General features: G+C 42.2%; 1 protein-coding gene across 6 annotated transcripts in view; it reads right to left on the bottom strand.

The window, feature by feature from the left end:
* vps13b (vacuolar protein sorting 13 homolog B) overlaps nt 1-24,679 on the bottom strand; it is a 752,723-nt gene that overhangs the window by 667,694 nt on the left and 60,350 nt on the right. For all 6 annotated transcript variants that reach the window (XR_013547184.1, XM_078398050.1, XM_078398047.1 and 3 more), the window contains exon 7: nt 15,967-16,138. Coding sequence is in view for 5 of the 6 variants with exons in the window: in XM_078398050.1 (XP_078254176.1) it covers nt 15,967-16,138 (172 nt within the window). In the remaining variant the exon portion in view is untranslated. The remainder of the gene's footprint in view (nt 1-15,966; nt 16,139-24,679) is intronic.

The raw sequence follows: 24,679 nt of genomic DNA, 5'->3' as shown, positions 1-24,679 counted from the left end.
AACATTGGGAATATTTTTCCTGCATCTAGCTTGTCCAGTCCTTTTATAATTTTATACGTTTCTGGAAGATCCCTTCTCATCCTTCTAAATTCCAGTGAATACAAGCCCAGTTTTTCCAATCTTTCCTCATATGACAGTCCCACCATGCCGGGGATTAACCTCGTGAACCTGCCTTAATAGCAAGGATGTCCTTCCTCAAGTTGGGAGAACAAACTACGGGTGCTGTCTGCACGGAGTTTGTACGTTCTCCCTGTGACCACATGAGTTTTCTCCGGGTGCTCCACTTTCCTCACACATTCCAAAAATGTGCAGGTTTGTTAGTTAATTGGCTTCTGTAAATTGTCCCTTGTGTGTAGAATAGAACTAGTGAACAGGTGATTGTTGGTTGGCGTGGATTCAGCGTCTTTACGGGTCCGTTTCCATGCTGTTTCTCTAGAACTAAAACTAAGTTGCACCAGTATATAAATTACCTCACTGCCAAGTCTGCCCCCTTCAAAACAAAGAATTCCAATGAAATTGCTTTGCACACAGGATTTTACAATAACTTGTAAACTTTATTCAGATATTTCTGTGTGTTACAGAATTAATAGGTATTTGAGGAAAGTTTCTGTTCAATGCGAATTTTATGCAAAGAAATTCTGATTTTTTGTGGTTTTGTAACAGATTTTCCAACTCAAATAATTGTACTTCTCTTTCTCTTGTAATTTGACTTCTGCTTCTACTCATGCTAAAGAAAAACTGGTCAGTTAATGTAACCTGCACAAAGTCAGTCAAAGCAACAATGGAGATGGAAATTTCAGAGTGAGAATGCCAGACTTGTTTACAATTAATATGCTGAAATTTCTGGATTTCTTTGAGGGAATATCAAATACAGAAGGAAGAAAGAAATAGAAGTATATGTTGAATGGTTAGGGCAGTGAGAAGTGGCATTTCTTAAGCTACTAGCAGAAGCCAAATGCGATGAATAGCCTGCATTCCAGTCACAGGGGAAGTGGTACAATTGGAAGAGCTGCTGCCTCACAGCACCAGAGTCCTGGGTTCAAACTTCTCCTCAGATCTTCTTTGTGTGGAGTTGGATGTTCTTTTCTTTGGGTGCTTCAATTTCCTCCCACATCCAAAATCCTGTACTGAGCGAGCTGGACACTGTAAATTGTCCCTATGTGTAAGTGAGTGATAAAAACTGGGGAAAATTCACAGGAATTTTGAGATTTTGTTTTAAAATGGGATTAATAAAGGTTTAGTATAAATGGGTAGTAAGTAGCTGGCAGAGTGTCAGTGGATTGAATGGTCTGTTTCTGCACTGTACATCTCTAGGATTTAGTGTCCCATCAGTTATCAGCGGATGCCATTTCCAATGTAACTGTTTGATGGTTTACCTTTGTCACATCACTAAGCAAATTACGGTAGAAACAAGGAATTGCAGATGCTGGTTAATACACAGAAGAACACAAAGTGCTAGAGTAACTCAACAGGTCAGGCAGCATCTCTGTTGAAGATGGATAGGTGACGTTTTGGGTTGAGACCCTTCCTCAGACACGGAGCAAATTATTACAGAGATTGGGCATTCTTTTTGTTTCATATAATGCCTGCGTTTTCTATGGAAGTCACCCCCCAGACATGTAATTTCAGAATTTCTTGCAGGTCTGTTTTTCATAGAATAATGTGACCTTGTCACTTCTACCTGTCATATTTTCTCACTGGCAGACATCACTTGGCATGGAGAATGTCGTAACCGCACACATTCCTGGTCACCTTGCACTAAGTCTAGGTATAACAAAGTCAGGAGCAACAAATCCTCTGTGACATGAAAAAATATTGAGAAAAAATATATATGGACAGCATCTGAATACATCAGAAGGTGTACTCCACAGCTTTGAAGGGATGTTGTGATTCGACCAATTGTCCATTCAATTACAACCAGAGCAGCTTCACAAACATTTGAGTCTGAAGATGCATTCCGACCCGAAACGTTGCCTGCCCATGACCTCCACAGATGCTGCCTGACCTGCTGAGTTACTCCAGCACTTTGTGTGTTGCTCGTTTCCAGCATCTGCAGTTCCTTATGTCCTCACAAACCTTTTCACTGCTTGCACAAGATTTCAATGTTCATGCTATAAATAAGCTTGGCGCAGTTGGTGGAGCTGCTGCCTCACTGCGCCAGAGACCTGTGTTCGATCCCGACCTCAGGCGCTCTTCGTGCAGAGTTTGTATGTTCTCTCTGTAACTGCTTGTTTTCCTTCCTATATCCCAAAGACGTGCAGGTTTGTAGGTTAATTGGTCTCTGTAAAATGACCCCCAGTGTGTAGGGAGTGGATGAAAAAGTGGGATAATATAGAACTACTGCGAACAGGTCAACATTGATTCAGTGGGCCGAAGGGACAGTTTCCATGCCGTATCTCTAAACTAAATTAAACTGCATTTATAACTTCAAATCAATTAACTAAGTTTGTATGCTGAACTGAGCATCTTACATTTGCAACTTGTTGCTTTTACAGTAATGCGAAAATCTTCCTGCATGTTAAGAGGCAAAAACATTTTCTCCTGTCCATGAAATTCCACATGGTGATCGGTGATCTACTGAACATTATTTCTCAATTTTTGCTATGGTACATTTCATGTCTCAGTACAAATTCTAGTTAATTCCCATTGGTTGTGTTTTCTCACTGACAGTTAAATTGACATGGACATGGTGTTGTAACATTACTTTGTCAACCTTGAGCAGAGTTCAGTTTATGATACTTCATGTCAGGAGCTACAAATCTTCGTCAGCAGGGAAAAATTATCTTAATTCTGCCTAAAAGCCCATTATAGTGTAGCCTTTCACCTCATTTTCAAATTAAATCTGACTGAGTTATAGTTAATCTGAACAGCTCCAGTTATTGCAGCCAAACATGCAAGAAAAAGACAAAATCTTAAAATGATATTCCTCCCATTAGATTTTAAACAACTACAAAGTTTAGAAAACATACACTTCGGAAGTAATTTCAGCTATTTAATTTTATAATGTACAGCCTCTTCTTACATTCTTACTTTAGTATATAAGCCTTTAAGCAACATTGGAAAAGCTTTAAAATGTAAGAAATCTTGGAAAATACAAATAGAACAAGCATAAACGTGAAACTGTCATGCCCGGTACAAATTATTGTTTAAGTCCCAATGATAACATTCTGTTGTGGGAAGGAACTGCAGATGCTGGTTTATACCAAATGTATTCACAAATGCTGGAGTAACTCGGCAGGTCAGGCAGCATCTCTGGAGAAAAAGAATAGATAACGTTTTGGGTCGGAACCCTTCTTCAGACTGAAAGTAGAGGTGGGGGAGGTTAGGGGGAATATACTGGAGGCCATTATTTTGCATCTTCAGTACGTTTAAAGTAACATCAAGGCTGCAGAATCTTAGAAGAATGTTATTAAAAAAAGGTGAATAGACTCAAATCCCAACTATATTCTGTATAATGTTACAAAACCAAATAAAGCTTGCTCAAGGGAAGATGCCGTGGTTCTTAGGAGGTAAATTATCTCAGCACTAAAATATGATTGCAAATGTTCCTCAGGGTAGTATCCAAGGCCCAACCATCCACAGCTACTCTATCAACAACTTGCTTCCATCATAAGGTCACACATTGTGACTTTCACGAAATATTGCACAATGCAGAATTCCACTTGCAATTCCTCAGGTCATACCAGCATGCAACAACCTAAACAGTATTCAAGCCACAAAAATGCCAAACAATAACAATCAACAACAAGAGTGTCTAACCATCTACCCATGACATTCATTGTCATTTCCATCGATGAGTCTTCCCATCAATAATATTGTGGAGGTCAGTGTTGACTAGAAACTTATCTGGAACAGCCAGACAAATACCATGACTCCAAGAGCAGGTCAGGGACTGGAAATCGTGTTGCAAGCTGCCTACCTCTTCACACCCCAAGGCCTTTCCACTATCTGCAAGGTACACATCAGGAATGGCTGGAATACTATTAATCTGTCTGTACAGGCCATTGTGTGATCATGACAGTAAAGAAGCCCTGGACAGCCAGCACCTCTACCTGATGCTAAGGAGTGGCCGGGGCAAGCCTGAGAAGCCAGAACCTCTTCGTGCCCACAGACATCAAGGGACTGCACCCTCCCACACACAAACCGTGGCAAAGACCGACCCCCAGGATAATCCAGAGACCGCCACCGTCGCTTCTTCAAGCCCAAATGTGAGCTGCCAGGAGGAAACCTGTACTGTCAGCACCCCCTCTCGAGCCAAGAATGAACTGCAGGAAGAAGCCTGAGATTGCCACGCCTCCTTCTTCAAAGTCTAGGACTAAGCCGTTGGGACAAGCCCAAGATCATCAGTCATCGCACATGTGCTCTGACAGCGAGGGACGGCGCCCCCATGTGGCCCTGGACTTTCCTGGGCTTTCTTACCACTGTAAATAGAATAAATCGTGCGAGTTCACAAGTGTCAGTGTGGTCACTGCTGAACCCGGCATCATCCCTGGCGCCACAAGGTATGAACAGTCTCTGCATGTAAGAGACATCTGGACAGGTGTTTGAATGAGTGAAGCACAGAGGGATATGGAATTAATGAAGGCAAGGGATTAGTGTAGATAGGCATGATGGTGATCACTGCGGCAGTGGGCCAAATGGCCTGTTTCTATGCTGTACAATACTATGACTAAAGAGGGTAGTGTAGTGAAGGGTATTGACTGTCCTCTGCAACAGAGAACAAAAGCTCACAAGGCTGTCTTACCTACCTGGCAGCAGGGCTCATGGCATCTGAACAGAGCTTAAGAGGTAGAAGAATCCAGTCATCACAGTACAACAGGTCAAGGGAAGAGGTGCTGTCTAATCAGCATCAAAAGGTATGAGACAAATTATGATATGGAACCTTTAAGGTAAGAACATCTGAATTGCTACCCAAGCCACAAACAAATTGGCATAAAATAGATGAAACTAGAGAAATGAATGCATGGCTCAAAGACCGAGATGACAGAAATGAGTTCCAGTTAATGGACCACTGGCACCAGTAATGGGGAAAATGAGAGCTGCATTACTAGGACAGTCTACACTTGAACTGTACTTGCACTGATCATCTAGCAAACGACATAATTATGGAAGCAGACAGGATTTTTTTTTTTAAATCAGCAAGTAATAAAAGTTGGGAAGACGTGGTAAATCAAAAACAGACACAAGACAAGTGAGAAAGCTAGTGGGAATTGAAAGGCTGAGATTGGAATGGATAAAGAGTACAAATCCAACAGTAAATCTGAAAACGTGGCTCTAGGTTACAAAAACATTAAAAGGACAAAACTGAAGGTTAAGCATCTGAGAGCTTTGGAAAGAAACAGAGAGTGTAAATATAAATAGACGAATGCGATGTGACAATCACTACAAAGCCAAAGCTGCAGGCCAACATAGATTTCTCTGGGTGCTCCAGTGTCGTCCCAAACTCCAAAGACGTACAGGTTTGTAGGTCAATTGGTTTTGGTAAAAATTGTAAATTGCCCCTAGTGTGAGGGATTGTGCTTCTGTATGGTCAGCGTGGACTCGGTGGGATGAAGGGCCTGTTTACTTGCTGTATCTCTAAACTAAACTAAACCAAATTATATTTCTGAAGGGCAGGAAGCCAGGAAAAAGTGGAGGAGTGATTCTGTTAATGATGATGTTAGCACACTAGTGATCCAAGTTCAGGAAACCAAGTTGTAGGAACAGTTTGGGTGTGGATGAGAAATAGTAAAGGCAATAAGTCACATATTGGAGTTGTGTGCAGTCGCCCTAACAGTAACCACAGGGTGGCCGCAATGTAAAGGAATCAATAAAGGAAGCTTATAAGAGAGGTACAGAAATAAACTTAATAGGGTGAGAGAGCTTCAATCCATAGTGGAATAATCAGATGAATATAGGTGGCCTTGATGAGGAGTTTATGAAGTGTTTGTGGAATAGTTCCTTGGAACAGTGTATTCTGGAGCCAACTAGAGAGCTGGCTATACGAGACCTACCATTATGCAAGGAGACAGGATTAATTAATAATCTCTAGTAAAAAAGCCTCAAGGTAAGCAATGATCATAACATGACTGAATTTTACAATTAGTTTGAGGTAGAAAAGAATTATTGCAAGACTGGTAGTTTAAATTTAAGTAAGGGTAATTATGAGGGCATGAAAGCAAGCTGGCTAAAGTGAACTTGCAAATTAGGTTAATGGATCTGTCAATCAAGATACATTGAGAAACATTTTGGGGGATCTTTGAGAACATACAGATTAGATATAGTTCAATGATAAAGAAAATTCCAAAGGGAGGACTGCCATCCATGGTTAACTTAAAGTATTCAACTACACAAAGAACGAGAGGAAGTCAGAGTGGATAGAAACATAAAAATTATATAGAAAGGCAAAACGATTAGAGGAAAAATAGACATAACTAGCTAGAAATGTATCCACAAATAGCAAGAGATTCAGAGTTATTCAAAAACAAAAGGAATATTGATATGACAGAAAGTGACAGAAAATTAATAATAAAATATAATGAGATGATCGATGACCAAAACAGGTAATAAGCCTCTGTCTGCATTATAAAGGATACAAATAAAATAACAAAAATAGCTGTAAATCAGGAACTGGAAAAGAAGTGGGGCATTGAGGAAGATTATATTCACCAGGGAAGTGACACTGACCAAATATTTCAGCCTGCAGACGGCCAAATCCCTACTTCATCCGAAGGTCTTAAATTAAGTGGCTAGTGAGATAGTTTGTGTTAGTACTCCAAAATTCCCCAGATTCAGGAAAGTATCTATTTGGAAAGTAATGAGTGTAACTCCTTTTTTTCAAAAAGGGAGTGAGACAGAAAGCAGGAAACTATAGCCCATCTAGCCTTACGCTTGTCAAAGAGAAATTACAGCATAAACGGATAATAAATGGTGCCCTCAACTGTAAATGAAAAACTGCTGATGCTGGAAGTTTAAAATAAAAACGGCGAATGATGAAGGGTCCTTGACCTGAAACATTAACCGTTTCCCTTGCTGCCTGACCTGGTGCGTTTCCAACATGTTCTGTTTTCATTTCTCCCCTCACCAGCATTTTCCACATGATTCACCAGAGATACTGGCTCAAAGCCTTTCTTCACTCATCTTTTGCCAATAATGTCCTCCACAGCTTTCTCCATCAGACTCAACATTTCCATTGTCCACGAAGATCCGTGTGTTCAATGCAATAGAATGGGGTTACTGAACAATAAAAAGTGTGGCCCACATGTGCGACACTTTGATCAGAATGAGCATTGCAGAGAAAACCAAGCCATTCTGCCTAATATTCCAAAATGGTTCCAGGATAATGCCAAAAATGTGTTTTGCATGACACAAAGTATCTCAGTATTGTTTTCTACTGTCCTTGTGACCTCACATAATACCACATTAATTACCGTGAAATTTGAGGGATTTTTATGCTGTTATCTCATTCCACTGAGTACTGGATAGAGGCTGTCAGAACTCATTGTACTTGTGATCCTTAATAGCCCTTTCTTGAGGCTGAATTAAAAACCACACCTTTGAATAATAGTTTCACAAACAATTATAACAATTAAACTGAAAGAACAAAAAGGGAAAGCAATAATTCTAGCTAAGTTCTAATCCCCAACTGTTGGCTCGCGTCCATCTTTTGAAAATGCTTGCTGGCAAGTGGGAGTCTTTCAAAATTTTTTAGCATGAGTTCAGGGCCAGCATGCTCTAATAAGGGTGACAGGCAAAGATGTTAAGATTAGGGATCCTTGGATGGCAAAGGACACTTTGATTGGGAAAAGAAAGGAAACATATGTCAGGCATAGGCAACTGGGATCTAGGAAGTTACTTGAAGAATGTATACACTGGAATTTAGAAGGATGAGAGGAGATCTTATTGAAACGTATAAGATTATTAAGAGGTTGGACACGTTAGAGGCAGGAAACATGTTCCCAATGTTGGGGGAGTCCAGAACAAGGGGCCACAGTTTAAGAATAAGGGGCAGGCCATTTAGAACTGAGATGAGGAAAAACTTTTTCAGTCAGAAAGTTGAATCTGTGGAATTCTCTGCCTCAGAAGGCAGTGGAGGCCAATTCTCTGAATGCATTCAAGAGAGAGCTGGATAGAGCTCTTAAGGATAGCGGAGTCAGGGGGTATGGGGAGAAGGCAGGAAAGGGGTACTGATTGAGAATGATCAGCCATGCTCACAATGAATGGCGGTGCTGGCTTGAAGGGCCAAATGGCCTCTTACTGCACCTATTGTCTAATGTCTATTGAATATATAGTGTAAGAAAATAACTGCAGATGCTGGTACAGATCGAAGGTATTTATTCACAAAATGCTGGAGTAACTCAGCAGGTCAGGCAGCATCTCAGGAGAGAAGGAATGGGTGACGTTTTGGGTCGAGACCCTTCTTCTGACTGATGTCAGGGGGGCGGGACAAAGGAAGGATATAGGTGGAGACAGGAAGATAGAGGGAGATCTGGGAAGGGGGAGGGGAAGAGAGGGACAGAGGAACTATCTAAAGTTGGAGAAGTCAATGTTCATACCACTGGTCTGCGAGCTGCCCAGGCGAAATATTAGGTGCTGTTCCTCCAATTTCCGGTGGGACTCACTGTGGCACTGGAGGAGGCCCATGACAGAAAGGTCAGACTGGGAATGGGAGGGGGAGTTGAAGTGCTCAGCCACCGGGAGATCCGATTGGTTAATGCGGACTGAGCGCAGGTGTTGAGCGAAGCGATCGTCGAGTCTGCGTTTGGTTTCGCCGATGTAAATAAGTTGACATCTGGAGCAGCGGATCCAATAGATGAGGTTGGAGGAGGTGCAGGTGAACCTCTGTCTCACCTTCAACTCACCCTCCCATTCCCAGTCTGACTTTTCTGTCATGGGCCTCCTCCAGTGCCACAGTGAGTCCCACCGGAAATTGGAGGAACAGCACCTCATATTTCTCCTGGGCAACTCGCAGACCAGTGGTATGAACATTGACTTCTCCAACTTTAGATAGTTCCTCTGTCCCTCTCTTCCCCTCCCCCTTCCCAGATCTCCCACTGTCTTCCTGTATCCACCTATATCCTTCCTTTGTCCCGCCCCCCTGACATCAGTCTGAAGAAGGGTCTCGACCCAAAACGTCACCCATTCCTTCTCCCCTGAGATGCTGCCTGACCTGCTGAGTTACTCCAGCATTTTGTGAGGAATATATAGAGTGTGTTGGAGAGAATTTAAAGAAGCAAACTAGGAGGGCAAAAAGGGGCCAAGAAATGTTGCTGGCAAGAAAGATTAAGTAAAATCCCAAGACTTTCTACAGCTACCCCAGGAGCAGAAAGTAACCAGGAAAAAAAATGGGTTCCCTTAGGGACCGAAGGGATAATTAAAGTGTGTAGCCAGGCAACGTCCAAAATAAATAACTCATTTGTATTTACCTAGGAGGACATGGAAAATAGTGGGTTCTGTGAGAGAATGTGGAAAATCTGTAACAGATCAATGTGCTAAGGAGGAAACGTCAGATGTCAAAAGCAACAGATGCAAGAAGAGGCTTAACAGAATGCTGCCACGATTCGAGGTTATCGTCTATGAGGCGAGGTGGGACAGACTTGGATTGTTTCCTCTAGAACGCCGGAGGCTGAGGGGAGATCTGATAGAATCTATAAAATTATGAGAGGCAAAGCCAGGGTAGACACTCAGAATGTTTTTCCCAGGATGTAAATAACACAGACTAGAGGGCATAGCTTCAAGGTGATAGCACCAAAGTTTAAAGGAGATGTGCAGGGCAAGTTTTCTTTTACATGGATGCCTGGAATGTGCTGCCAAGTGGATGGTGGAGGCAGATAGGACAGTGGCATTTAAGAGGCTTTAAGATAGGCACACAGATATATAAGAAATGGAATAATATGGATGATTTGCAGGCAGAGGAGATTAGTGTACCTTGGCACCATGTTCAGCAAAGACATTGAGAGTTGAAGGGCCTGTTCCTGTGCTATACTTTCTATGTTGTGTGTCCTATGTCAGGGGACACAACATAGAAAGTATAGCACAGGAACAGGCCCTTCAACTCTCAATGTCTTTGCTGAACATGGTGCCACGGTATTGATAAATTCTCAGAGCTGATTGAGATCCAGCGCAGGTTGCTGTGGAAAGCAGAGGAGGATCTTCCTTGGAGGTGAATGCTGTGGTCCTGACAGAGGTTTATGTGTCTTGTTAGCCACAGGTGAAGTGCCAGAAGACACAGAGGGCAGTGGAAGCCAAATCACTGGATGGATTTAGAGAGAGTTAGATAGAGCTCTAGGGGCTAGTGGAATCAAGGGATATGGGGAGAAGGCAGGCACGGATTATTGATTGGGGACGATCAGCCATGATCACAATGAATGGCGGTGCTGGCTTGAGGGGCCGAATGGCCTCCTCCTGCACCTATTTTCTATGTTTCTACATGGACAGCTAAAGTTTTAAGAGAGACTTCAGGCGTACCCTTTGCCACTCAGAGGCTGCCGATATCTGGAATGAGCTGTCAGAGTAAGCCATTGAATTACAATGATACAATTAAGACTTTTAAAAGACATTTGGACAGATATATGGATTGGGTTTAAAGGGTTATGGGCCAAATGCAGACAATTTAAACTAGCCCGGTATGCCAATTTACTCAGCATGGTCATCATGGGCTGAAGGGCCTGTTTCCATGCTGCTCCCATTCTGTGACTCTAATGTTGTTCCTTTATTTAAGAATAACAGCAGGGAATTGCCAGGTAACTACAAACTGATGAGCTTTACTGTGATAAATAAATTCTTCGAGAAAATCCTAAGGGATAGGATTTATGTTTATTTGGAAAGGCAGGGGCTAATCGGGGATAATTAACATGACTCAGTGTAGGGGGGGAATCCTGCCTCACTAATTAGATTAAGTTTTATGAGGAGGTAACTGAGAGATTGATAAAGGCAGGGCAGTGGGCGTTATCTATATGGACTTCAGTAAGGCATTTGACAAGGTCAATAGACAATAGACAATAGACAATAGGTGCAGGAGTAGGCCATTCAGCCCTTCGGGCCAGCACCGCCATTCAATGCGATCATGGCTGATCACTCTCAATCAGTACCCCGTTCCTGCCTTCTCCCCATACCCCCTCACTCCGCTATCCTTAAGAGCTCTATCCAGCTCTCTCTTGAAAGCATCCAACGAACTGTCCTCCACTGCCTTCTGAGGCAGAGAATTCCACACCTTCACCACTCTCTGACTGTGTGGTCAGCTGGTCCAGAAGGTTAAGGTACCTGGGATCCAAGGCAAGCTATCTAACCGAATCCAAAATTACTTTAGTGACAGGAAGCAAAGAATAGTGGAAGATTTTCTGACAGGCAGTCTGTGATTAGAGGTGTACTTTAGGGATTGGTGCTGGATCTCTTGTTGTTTGTGATATAGATTACTGGCATGGATGTGAATGTCGGTTGTGTGATTGGTAAATTTTCAGATTATACATAAGGGGATGGTAATGTAGATAGCAAGGAAGGTTGTCAAATGGAAAATTGGGCAATGTATAGGCAGGTCGGATTTAATCTCAACAAGTGTGAAGTGATGCATTTTGTTAAGTCAAATAGGGACAAGAAATATATTAAGCAAATGGTAGGATGCTAAGGAATAATAACGGAAGAGGAATATTGGATTTCAAATCCACAGTTTTCCTGAATGTGGTAACACAGGTAGATAAGGTACTTGACTGCCAATAACGATAGATTTGGCATGTTTGCCTTCATTGGCCAGGGCATAGAATATTGAAGTTGGGATTTTACAACGCACGTTATATTTTGCGCAGTTCTGATTGCCACGCTGTAGCAAGATGTTGTGCTGGAGAAAGCGCAGAGGAGATTCACCAGAATGTTGCCTCAGTTGGTGGACTTCACCTATGGGCAGAGATTGTATAAGTTGAGTTCGGATTCATTAAAATAAGAACCGCTTTGGGATGACTTGATGAAGGCATATAAAATTATCAGAGACATATAAAAGGTAGATAATCAGAACCTTTTTCCCCAAGTGGACACCACGAGGAAATACGAAAACATAGATTAAAGTCAGAGGAAGAAGTTTTGAAGGGGGTTGTGGGGAAGGTTTTGTTTTTGCACAGAGAGTGGTTATCATCTGGAATTCACAGCCTAAGGAGGTGATGGAGTCAGATATGATTATTATGTTTAAGAAACAATTAGACAGGCATTTAAATTGGCAGGTCACTGAAGGAAATAAACATTATGCGGGCAAATGGGATTAGTACAGATGGGCAAAATGGTGGGCATGAGCATGGTGGGTTTGAAGAGCCTGTTTCTGTGCTGTACAACTCTATGACATTTTAAACATCACTGCAACAATTGAATGTCTTAATTAATAATAACAAAATATTGTACAATCTGTTGAACATTAATACACTTTCCTAAACAACCAAAACATTAGTTTTTGCCAGCAAAAGGCAGTTAAAAGTTTTGTCAAGTGCTCTTATTGTGACCTGTAAATTTAATGACTGCAAGTTGGATCACAATGATGGGCATGTAATGTAAATAGCCAAAGAGTCAGATGAAATTGTAAACCACAATTGCCATGTTTTAAATTAAGTCCAGATATGGAAGGAAAATCTTTGGATGCAGAATTGATATCTAAATGTGTGCTCCATTGCAACAATTTAAAAGTTACACACAATAAAATGCCATTTTCACAGAATGAAATACAGGACAAAAGTATTTGTGCATCATGTTCCCAGAATCTCTCATGGCAGTTCTCCAGCTGTTTAGCTTGAAGGGAAACGATAAAACCAGTAGATATTTTCCTTCAAATAATACACTGGATTTAATGACAAAAATCTGACAAATATTACACAATTCTAAGTACATGAAGGCAACATTCCCTTTAGAAATATAAAATACTGGATATACTTGTGTAGGAAGGAACTGCAGATGTTGGTTTAAACCGAAGATAGACACAAAATTCTGGAATAACAGCGGGACAGGCAGCATCTCTGGAGAGAAAGAATGGGTGACGTTTCGGGTCAGATTGAAGGGTCTGGACCCGAAAAGTCACCCATTCCTTCTCTCCAGAGATGCTGCCTGTCCCGCTGAGTTATCCAGCATTTTGTGTATATCTACTGGAAATACTTAGCAGGTCCAGCAGTCCATGTCCCACAAATTCAAGATTATTTGTTTATTTGGGTCATGTTTTGGTTCATCAAGGTCTCCTTGTCAATCTTCCATGTCATTTACCATTACGAATGAAGGGCATTAAGTCGTCAATGTGGTACGAGGGGCATCATCACCTCCCTACACCCTGATGAAACTGGCTTGGCACAGAATCTACCACAGGATCACTCTGCCAAACTCGGTTGAGAGTTTGGCTGAATCGCCAAACACTGTGGCCACAAATACTCAATGAGTGGTGGATATTAGGTTGGACAATCCACACCAAGATTTCCTCACGTTTAAGAGGCGTTTCAGTGGAGCAAAGTAAACCGACGGAACAGATAGGAGTGACAGAGCTTGAAGGAGCTGAGTGCGAGGAAAATTATGATGGGCATAAAACATAACGTGCTGGAGGAACTCTGCGTGTCAGGCAGCATCCGTGGAGAGAATGGACATGCGACGATTCGGGTCTTCAGACTGATCAGTTTCAACCTGAAACTTCACCTGCCCATTCCCTCCATAAATGTTGCCTGACCCGTCGAGTCTTGCAGCAGTTTGTGTCTTGCTCAAGTTTCCAGCATCTGCAGTTCCTCTACAATAAGGGGTGGCTAAAAGCCCAGGCTTGTAGAGTAAACAGAGATGTTTCGCAAAGCAAATAAAACACATGTTCTATCTAAAGAAAATCTGTGAATAATGCTCATTGATCTGGAAGATTTCCTACTTATTCGTTCACAATTAGTTTAGCAAGAACCAGATGATCCTTAAGCAGTAATCCATACACAAGTATGTGGTGGTCACCTCTTTTGTTAGAGTCTTCCTAAGCACTTAAAATGAAATTTAATTGTCAAACACTTAAGACCAATAAACCATAAAATCAAAAAACTTCTATAAGAAAACATTAATATAATGCTTTAATAATCAGAATTACAACTATATACAACAGTCCACTCTGCAATGTATGATATCTTGTCAAAAAAGCTGCTTTTAATGTATGTGTGCCAATTAACTTATGTAACTAAATGACTGACTATGAATACTGGATACTTAACATTTGGACCAGAAATTTGGAACAATAAAATTACATTATAAAGGAGCTCTGTTACAAAATATTTTTTAAAAAACAAAATTCTCAGTGTGGGCATTACTGGCAAAAGGCAACCAAAATTTCTTGTTTCCTGAACACTGCACTGGACACAAACCAGTGGGCATAAACCTTCCTCTTGTCCAACTATAAACCATGAGAAACTACTGCATTTACAATGCTGTAAAGTACTGAATTCCAAGACTTTTATCGATGCAACAGGAAGAACGGACAATATCTATCTATCTACATTATGTTATATTACTAAAACTCTCTGTCTGTGTTTATGTGTGTTTGTGTGCACCATAACTTTGGTGCTTCGAACAGCCAAAACGGTACACCATAGCGCCACAATTTTTGCACCACCCTACTCACCATTATCCTGGGCATTATCTCTAACAACTCTCATTCAAATTGAAGCTACATTTTTAAAGCTACAGACATTTTAAAGTTTAAGAATTCACTTTCTAACTAATTTCCTGAAAGTCCTCAGCGTATGACGTCACAATGGTCCACGTTCGACTTCATTTGTTCCTCACTCGCCAAAACAAAATGGCCACCGGCAGCGCCGCCGCCCGCCCGCACTCAGTCGTTCCCTCGCCCCTCTCCCCTCTCCTCTCGCCCGGCCCCGGCGGAGACTCGCACGTCGGCAGTCAGCGTTGAACAGGTAAGTGCTTTTCGCAGCCAACGGCTCCACGGAGGGGAGTGGGCGTGGCAGCCGAGTGGATGGAGGCGAGTGTGGGGGTAGGGGCCGAATGGAGGGAAGAGAGGGTGGAGGTCAGGGGAGGAGGGGGAGAATGGGGGTGGAGGGGAGGGGGGAGGGGAGAGTGGGGGTGGGAGGAGGGGTTGGGGGTGGGGGGAGGGGGGAGGAGGGGGTGGGTGTGGTGGGGAGGGGAGAGGAGGGGGTGGGGGGAAGGGGAGGAGGGGGTGGGTGGAGGAGGGGGTGGGGGGAGGAGGGGGTGGGTGGAGGAGGGGGTGGGGGGAGGAGGGGGTGGGGGGAGGAGGGGGTGGTGGGAAGGGGAAGAGTGGGGGTCGGGGAAAGAGTGGGAGTGGAGGGGAAGGGAGACAGTGGGGGACAGGAGAGAGTGGGGGTGGGGAGGAGAGTGGGGGTGGGGGTGGGGGAAGAGAAAGTGGGGATGGGGTTGGGGGAGGAGGGGAGAGTGGGGGTGGAGAGGAGGGGAGAGTGGGGGTGGGGAGAGGGGGCGGGGGGAATAGGGGTGGGGAGGGGGGAAATGGGTATGGAGGCAGGGCTGGGGGAGTGGGGGTGGGGGCAGGGGAGGGACAAGCGGGGTGGGGTAGGGGAGATGGAGTGGGACTGTGGGGGGAGGAGGGGGGATAAGGGGGATTGAGTGGGGGGCTTGAGGGTGCTAACAAATACAGGAGAGGCTTTGGGTCCAGGGCTCACTCAGTCACACCCTCTCCCCTTCCCTGTTCCCCCTCTACGAGGAATGGGCCCAACGGGTCCACTTGGTCTAGTATTCACTAATAATAGACACAAAATGCTGGAGTAACTCAGAGAATGGAGTGCAAATTGGAGATGGTGGTGTTCCCACGTATCATGCTTCGTGGTGGAACTTCTGAATTTGATGCTTTCTCAAGGTGCTTTAGCAAATTGCTGCAATGCATCCCGTAGGTTCTGCACCACACATTTCACCAAAAATGGAGGTGCTTTTCTCTTGAAGATGCCAATTACTGGGCCGGTTTATTCTAAAATAAATATGTGCTTCAGAACGGTTAAAAGATTAATACTTATTACTTACACACTTGAGTAATTGATGCTTCCTTTGCACTTAAACTTGTGTCTTCCACTTCGTCTTTGTAAGAGCAAATTTCACCGTAGTAGAGGGCAATTCCAAGTTGGATTATACGGATAAGCATAGGAAGTTGTTGGTCTGTGATAGAGAGTTTCAAACTTTCAACAAGAGCATGGATCTGTAGAATGAAAGGAAGAGAAGACATTTTTACTTTATTATGGAACTCTTCTATTATGAGCCAAAGCCAAAGATGCAATCAGACCAATGTCAATCCCAATTTATTCAACATGAATTACTTCATCTATATCTTCTGTTCTTCCTCATCTCAGTGCAACGGTGAACTTCCTTTTGTTTACGCTGCAGCCATTTCAATGTCAATTTTTAATTTATCAGCATACGAATGACAGCAGATCCAACTTAAATCATTCAACTAATTCCAAGGGATCTATTTCTTTAATCATTTCAAGATTTTGGTTATGTTACACTATCTTATGCATGGATTTGCAAATGCAAAATATCTTGATATAATTCCAAATTTGGTTTTACCAGCTTTAAACTATTCCACTCTGAAACGTTAAGTTGAAGCAATTTCCTGAATTCAAAATTAATTTTATTTAATTCATTTACTCTGCACGTTATTTCTACAAGACCATGCTTCGAGAAAAATAGATGGAACCTGAAAAAACATTTTACCAACCCTCGAGTTCCGATTGTTTTTGTCATTTTGATCCTGAGTAAAGGGATTGTTTCTGACTGAACAATTAATTAATGGAGGATGAAATTGCAGTGGTTTGCAACTTGCTGAGCTCGAAGGTCCAATAGAGTTTTTATTCATTGCGAAAATACCCACAATTGGAAAATCAAGTTCTTAATTTCCTGAACTATATTTAATTTGTGCAGCAGGATATCCTTCCTTGTTCAAAATGCTGTAACATTACATTGTATGGCGAATCCCTTTGCCTCCTCATAAATTATCATGGAAGTGTGAATTCGTCACACAACACATCACACTTCACACCAAATGACTGAGCAGTCAGAGCAGTACAACACAGGAACAGGCACAACTCCTCCTTCCTAACCAAGATGCCCATCTATGCTAGTCCCATTTTCCAATGTCTGAGCCATATCATTATAAACCTTTCCTATCCTCATAACTGTCCAAATATCTTTTCAATGCTATGGTACCTGCCTCAATCGCTTTTTCTGCCAACCTCCAACCTCATCTACTGAATCTGGTGTTCCCAGCATGGGATCCTAAATATCGCCGAGACCAATCGAAGACTTGTCGCTCATTTCACTGAACACACGCTCAGTCTGCCTTAGCCTACGTGATCTCCCAGCCGCCAAACATTTTAACTCCCATTCCCATACTGACCTTTCTATCCTGGGCCTCCTCCACTAGCAGAGTGGATCCACATGCAATTTGGAGGAACAGTACCTCATATTTCGTTTGGGCAGCTCACAATCCCCCTTCCCCCACTCTAGTTAACCTACCAATTAGACTGGTCTCATCCTCATATCCCTCACGTAGCACACCCAACAATGGGCCATTATGAATTCCACCCTTCCTGGGGTCATCTGTTGCCAGCTCCGATTTGTTCTGGTCTTTTCCTGCCTCCGGTCACCCATTCCCTTTCTCCAGAGGTGCTGTCTGACCCACTGAGTTACTCCAGCTTTTTGTGTCTATCTTCCTTTTAAATCCTTCCTCTCTCACCTTAAATCTATGCCCTTCAGTTTTTGATCGCCTTTCCCTGGGAAAAAGACTGCATCCACCGTAACGATGCACCTCATGATTTTATACATCTCTGTAGGATCACCCCTCAGTCTCCCACACTCCAAAAAATAAAGTCCTAACCTGTCCAACCTCAGCTAATAATTCAGGACCTTCAGTCCAAGCAACACTTTTGTAAATCTTCTTTGCACATTTTTCAATGTCATGACATCTTTCCTATAGCAGCGTGTGACTAAAACTGTACACAATACTCCAAGTGCAGCTTCACCAACATCTTATACAACTGCAACGTAACATCGCAACTCCTGCACTCACTGCCCTATTATGACCTCCGGAATGCCAAACAACTTATTCACCATCCTATCTACCTGTGATGCCAGTTTCTGGGAAGTATGTACTTGTATTCCTAGGTCCGCCTATTCTACCACACTCACCAGAGCTGTGCTATGAACCTCCTATCCGAGTTTGACTTCCTAAAATTCAACATCTCGCATTTATCTGAATTAAACACCATTTGCCTTTCGCTCTTGTTGCAGTTATCTAAAGTATTGGTGAGGCCACATTTAGAGTATTGTGTTCAATTCTGCTCACCATGTTGTAGGAAATATGTTGTCAAGCTGGAAAGGGTGCAGAGAAGATAGACGAGGATGTTGCCAGGACTCGAGAGCCTAAGCTAGAGGGAGAAGTTGAGCAGGCTAGGACTTTATTCCTTGGAGTGCAGGAGGATGATTGGTGATCTTGTAGAGGTGTATAAAATCATGAGAGGAATAGATCAGGAAAATGCACAGAGTATTTTGCCCAGAATAGGGGAAGTGAGAACTGGAGGGCATAGGTTTAAGGTAAGGGGGGGGAAAGATTTCAAAGGAACCAGTGGGGTAACTTTTTTTTTACACAAAGGGTGGTGGTTGTATGGAACGAGCTGCCGGAGAAGGTAGTTGAGGCAGGTATTATCGCAATGTTTAAGAAACATTTAAACAGGTACATGGATAGAACAGGTTGAGAGCGATATGGGCCAAACTCAAGCAGGTGGGATTAGTGCCGATGGGGCAACTTGGTTGGCATGTGCAAGTTGGGCTGAAGAGCTTGTCTCCACGCTGGATGACTCTACGACTCTGACCTAGCTGATCAATGTGATTTTTGACAACCTTTTTTACGATCTATGATACCACTTATTTTAACATCATCTGCAAATGTAATAACTATAACCTACTCATTTGCTTCCAAATTGTTCAAATAAATGGCAAACAACGACCCAACAAGAGTCATAGGGCGGCACGGTGGCGCAACGGTAAAGTTGCTGCTTTGCAGCGCTTGCAGTGCCGGAGACCCGGGTTCGATCCTAAATACGGGTGCTGTCTGTACGGAGTTTGTACGTTCTCCTCGTGACCTGCGTGGGTTTTCTCCGAGATCTTCGACTTCCTCCCACACTCCAAAGACATACAGGTATTTAGGTAAATTGGCTTGTTAAATGTAAAAATTGTCCCGTGTGTGTAGGATAGTGTTAATATGCGCGGATCGTTGGGCGGCGCGGAACCGGTGGGCCAAAGGGCCTGTTTCCGCACTTTATCTCAAACAAAAACACCAATTCCTGAGGCACACCACTAATCACAGGCCTCCAGTCCGAACACACCACTAATCACAGGTCTCCTGAGTAGACACACCACATCTTGGGTTGAAATGCTAATCTGTGCTGATCTCTGCTGGGACAGCAAAAGAAGTGCTGCAATTCACCTTCATACCCAGAAACAAGTTCCAGAAGAATTCCTGCACTTCCTGCGCATTAACCAGCAACCACTGAGGAAACACAGTGCAAATCAAAGATAGACACAAAATGCTGGAGTAACTCAGCGGGACAGGCAGCATCTCTGGAGAGAAGGAACGGGTGACGTTTGGGGTCGAGGCCCTTCTTCAGACTGATCTCTTGTCAGACTCTCATCAGTGTGAAGGGTCTCGACCCGAAACGTCACCCGTTCCTTCTCTCTAGAGATGCTGCCTGTCCGCTGAGTTAGTCCAGCATTTTGTGTCTATATTCGATTTAAACCAGCATCTGCAGTTCTTTCCTACACAGTGCAAAGTTTGGCAAGGAACATATTCGCTACTGCTATAATCCCTTCAGTAGATAAAAACCTGCACATGAGTCATATGCTCACTGATATTTTAACGATCCATAGATAAATATCTTGACAATGAATCTTCAACACAAATTAGGGGAAAAATAAAGATGGATATGAAAGATATGGAAAGATAGCACTGATAGCACACTGGATTATAATTATGAAGTAGAATTGGAGAACCCAGAATTATTCTTGCGAGACAGAAGAGTTTCAGAAACTAGTCAGATTAAGGGAATATCAATGGGGCAGTAGTTTTACAGTAATCATCATCAGTCAAACTGTTAGAGCATATCTCTCGAGAAGAACAAAGATAAAATTCGGTGAGAAGATTCTAAACTGGGCAAGGCCAAGTTTGTCCCACTGCGAGGTGATTTAGCCAAAGCAGACTGGATAGTTACTTCAACCTAAATAGAAGATGTTCAACAAATAAATTCAAGAGGTTTAGAATAAACACATTCCATAAAGAAAAGGGGGGAGTGTTAAATCTCAAATCCCTTCAATGATAAGGTAAGCAGAGAGTAAGATAGTGCAACAAAGGGGAATATACACACTCATGACTGTGCAGCCAAATTCGGCTCTAATTCCATCTACAAGTTTTCAGATGATACAACTGTGGTGGGCTGGATCACAAACAATGACAAGACAGAGTACAGGAAGGAAATAGGGACTTTAGTAACATGGTATCAAGACAACAACCTCTCCCTCAATGTCAACAAGATGAAGAAGGTCGTTATAGAGTTTAGGAAGCGTGGTGGAGTATATGTCCCAATCCGTATCAATGGTACCAAAGTGGAAATGGTTGATTGCCTCAATTTCCTTGGTGTTAATATTAACAACGATCTGTTGGAGACAAATCACATTGAAGCGTCTCCATGAAGACACACCAAAGCATCTACTTACTTTGGTGACTGATATTCGGCATGTCTCCAATGCCTCTTATACATTTCTATAGATGCATCATAGAAAGCATACCGTCGGGTTGTATCAGAGCTTGGTTTGGGAATAGCTCCACAAGACATTGCAGAGTTGTAGATGGCGCCCAGTCCAAAACACAGACCAAATTCCCCACCATTGACTCCATCTACACATTACAATGCCTCGGAAAAGCAGCCAACATAATCAAAAACTTCTCCCACCATTGCTTCTCTCCGCTCCCATTGGCAGAAGATACAGGGAGCTTGAAAGCGCGCACCACCAGACTCAGGAACAGCTTCTTTGCCTCTGTTATCAGGTTTCTGAAAGGCCATACACTACGGTCCTGTCCGATTCCCCTCTAACCCATTGCGGACATTCAACTTTGTCTATGGAACTGGTGCGCTACAATGCTGAGAACTACCTTCTGTACCCTGTATCTTCCCCTTTGCTCAACCTATTGCACTCGAGTTTTATTTGATTGGATTTATGTATAGTTTTGTCAGTGTAGGAAAGAACAGCAGATGCTGGTTTAAATCGAAGATAAACACAAAATGCTGGAGTAACTCAGCAGGACATGCAGCATCTCTGGAGAGAAGGAATGGGTGATGATTCGGGTCGAGACCCTTCAGACCCTTTCTTCAGACTGAAGGGTCTTGACCAGAAACCTCACCCATTCCTTCTCTCCAGAGATGCTGCTTGTCCCGCTGAGTTACCTCAGCATTTTGTGTCTCCCTTCCTATTATCTGATCTCATTGGTAGCATGAAAATCAAAGCTTTTTAATATACACTTGGAAATAATCATTCCAAACGTAAGCACAAATGATTGCAATACAAAAGCCTAACATTGTACATCCATCAACATCCATGTAATACATTTGGGGATGTGCAAGGTCAAGGGAATACACAATAAATAGAGTGATACAGAAAGTTTTGGAGGAACAGAGATAAATTAATGCCAAGGGATCCCAAACGTAGGATTTTTCTAAAAGATAATTCAAATGACAAACATGATACTTTCCTTTATCAGCCAAGGCCAAAATATAAGAGAAAGGGATTCATGTTAAAACTGTTTTCAGCTCAAGCTAGGCCACAGCTTAAGTACTAGGTGCAGTTCCAGTCACCGCATTACAGGAATGATGTGATTGCACTGCAGAAGGTGTAGAGATTTATGAAGATGTACTAGCACTGCATAATTTTGGCTACGTGGGAAGGTTGAATAGGCTGGTGCTGTTTTCTTTGGAATGGAGGAGAGTGAGAGGAAATTTAAGTGAGATGTATCAAATTATAAAGAGCCTGGAGGGAGTAACTAGGGCAGACTTATTTTCTTTAGCACAGTGGTTAGATTAGGGGAAATAGCATTAAAGCAATTGATAGGATTAAAGGGGAGATGATGACATTTAATCTTTACCCAGAAAGTGGTAGAAGTCTGGAATTCACTACCTGAAAGGGTAGGAGAGGCAGAAACCCTCATTGCACATTTTTTTTAATCCTTGGATGTCCACTTGGGAGTTTGACCGGCTGAGCCCGAAATCTGGAACTGGAAGCTGGAATTGAGAAAGACAACTCTTTCTTGGCTGGCATTGCATAATGGGCCAAGTGGCCTGCTGCATTGCAAGATTTCTATGAAAAACATTTTGTTAATGTTCAATGACCATAAAGGCTGCTGCACAATTTTCAAACAAAAAAAACATAGTGTTGGAGGAACTCAGTGGATCAGGCAGCATCTGTGGAGGGAATAAACAGATGATGTTTCCAGTCAAGAACCTGTCTGAAGAGGGGTCACAACCCAAAACGTCACCAGTCCTTTCCCTCCACAGATGCTGCCTGACCCACTGAGTTGTTTCAGCACTTGGTTTTTGTGGGTTCATATAATTTTCAAAGGTTAGCTTGTCCCTGTCAGAGTAAAGAACATTCAAAACCCGGCATGACCTACAACAGTTGGTGTTAATCCTCATTTGCGAATTCTTCATTGACCATATTTGTTCTGACATTTGTAAACTCCTTCGTCCCAAAACCTTTCAAATATATCAATTTGCCTCCAACGTTGGTCTTTTGTGCATCCCATATCACCACACTGGCAGCCTTGCCTTCAGGTGATGGAAGTTTTGAAATTTCTTCTTATATCTCACCAACTCTCTACCTCGATTTAGACCTTTAATATGCTCCTCCAACCTACCTCTTATTGGTCAGTTTCCTAAACCTATTGATACAACTCAATACCACATCTCCTTTGATGAGAAGGCAGGAGAATGAGGTTGCGAGGGAAAAATAAATTAGCCGTGATTGAATGGCAGTGGAGTATTGATGGGCTGAATGGATTAATTCTACTCCTACGTCTAATGGTCTCATGATGCTCCAATGAAGTACGTTGTTACAAGTTATTAAGTTAAGAGTGCCATATAACTGCAAAATGGTTGCTGTTCTTATTGATCCTTAATGTCCAATTAGAAACTAGTCATAAATAATGTTCATCAATGATACCCCCAATTCTAAAACTATATAAAAAATAAGGAGGTAACCAAAGGGAAAATGTTAACATCTTAAAAGATCAACAGAGGGAGATTTATTAGGATGTAGTATATTGTACTAGAAACAAACAATGGCAAAGAAATAACACTTTTAAAATTAGTTGAACATTCAAAAAAGAAATACATTGAAGGAGTACACCATAGGAAAGGAACTGTCTTTCACAGAGATTTACTGGAGGTGCAATAAGCCAAATGGTTTCCTTCTGTTCTGCAAAATTTCATTTTATTGCCAGGAAGCAAATTATGAGAATTACAGATATATTTGTTATCTTGGCTATATCTTCACGAGAACGTACTATGGTACTGGATTATTACATTTTTTGGCAGGGCAGATACAGGGCGAAACAACAGATTGACTCACTGATAATTGTTCATCTTTTTTTGATACAACAGCCCAGAAATACATATTATGCATGGCCTGGAAAAGCTTAAGTCATTCAGTTCAATAATAAGCATCTGGCAGCTTTTATTGACAGCTCTTTGGGACTTGTACCAGAAATATATTTAAATTTCTTGCACATATTTTTTGATTTTTGATTTTGATTTTTCAGATAATCTTGAATAGGAGCGTCATTGAAGTAATCAGTCTTAAGAGTACAGAGGCTATCCAACTAATGCCAGCAATAACCTGCTGTACAGAGATTAATATTCAGTAAATTAATCAGTTTACGCTACAGTTCAGTGCAACTTGGGTATTTGCTATCATCCATGCAAAAAGTCAAGCATTCATTAAGTCTGTGCTGACTGGAAACCTGTGGGGTTTTGCTCTACATTTATCCACTGCAACAATTTGTGTGCCCAAGCCACTGTCTGACAAGATTTTCTACTGTCCTCTGAAGTCAAGGAAGATCAACAGATCACATGACATGCTGAAACTCAATCAAGAGTTTTCTGCTTAACCTTTGACTTTGCAACTATGGACCTAGACTTTGATCAGGGAAGGGCAAATTGAGGAGGATAACCTATAACTAAGTCTGAAACAGTCAACCAGAGAATGGGCCCAACATGTCTTATATATAGATATTTCTAATATGTGATGGAAACATATTCTTTCAAAGCAAACATGGAAACCAAAGAATGATTTATTACACTAATAGGATGACATATTGCTAGAATGATAGGTTAGTTATAGGTTAATTTATCACTGGAAACATGCTACATAGCAGTAATTCAATCAAGCAGTTTCGATAGTGTCCAACTGTGAAACTGAATCCTAAACAGTTTATAAACGTCAGCAGAACTCCATAATGAATTAGTCTTCGACTCAATTGCTGCTACAATAAAATCTAATGCAAACACCTCAGTGATTTTTACACCAAGACATCAAATGGTTTTCATAGGTGTTTTAGTTGAACCCCGTGATTATCAGTGAAAAGAAAAAACATGCATCAAGATAAAATTTCCATGTGTGGGGAAGTACTGCAGATGCT

The sequence above is a fragment of the Rhinoraja longicauda genome, chromosome 4, assembly GCF_053455715.1.
Source record: "Rhinoraja longicauda isolate Sanriku21f chromosome 4, sRhiLon1.1, whole genome shotgun sequence".
Taxonomy (NCBI): Eukaryota; Metazoa; Chordata; class Chondrichthyes; order Rajiformes; family Arhynchobatidae; genus Rhinoraja; species Rhinoraja longicauda.
The sequence above is the reverse complement of the archived record's forward strand: the minus strand, read 5'-3'. Positions and strand labels throughout refer to the sequence as shown.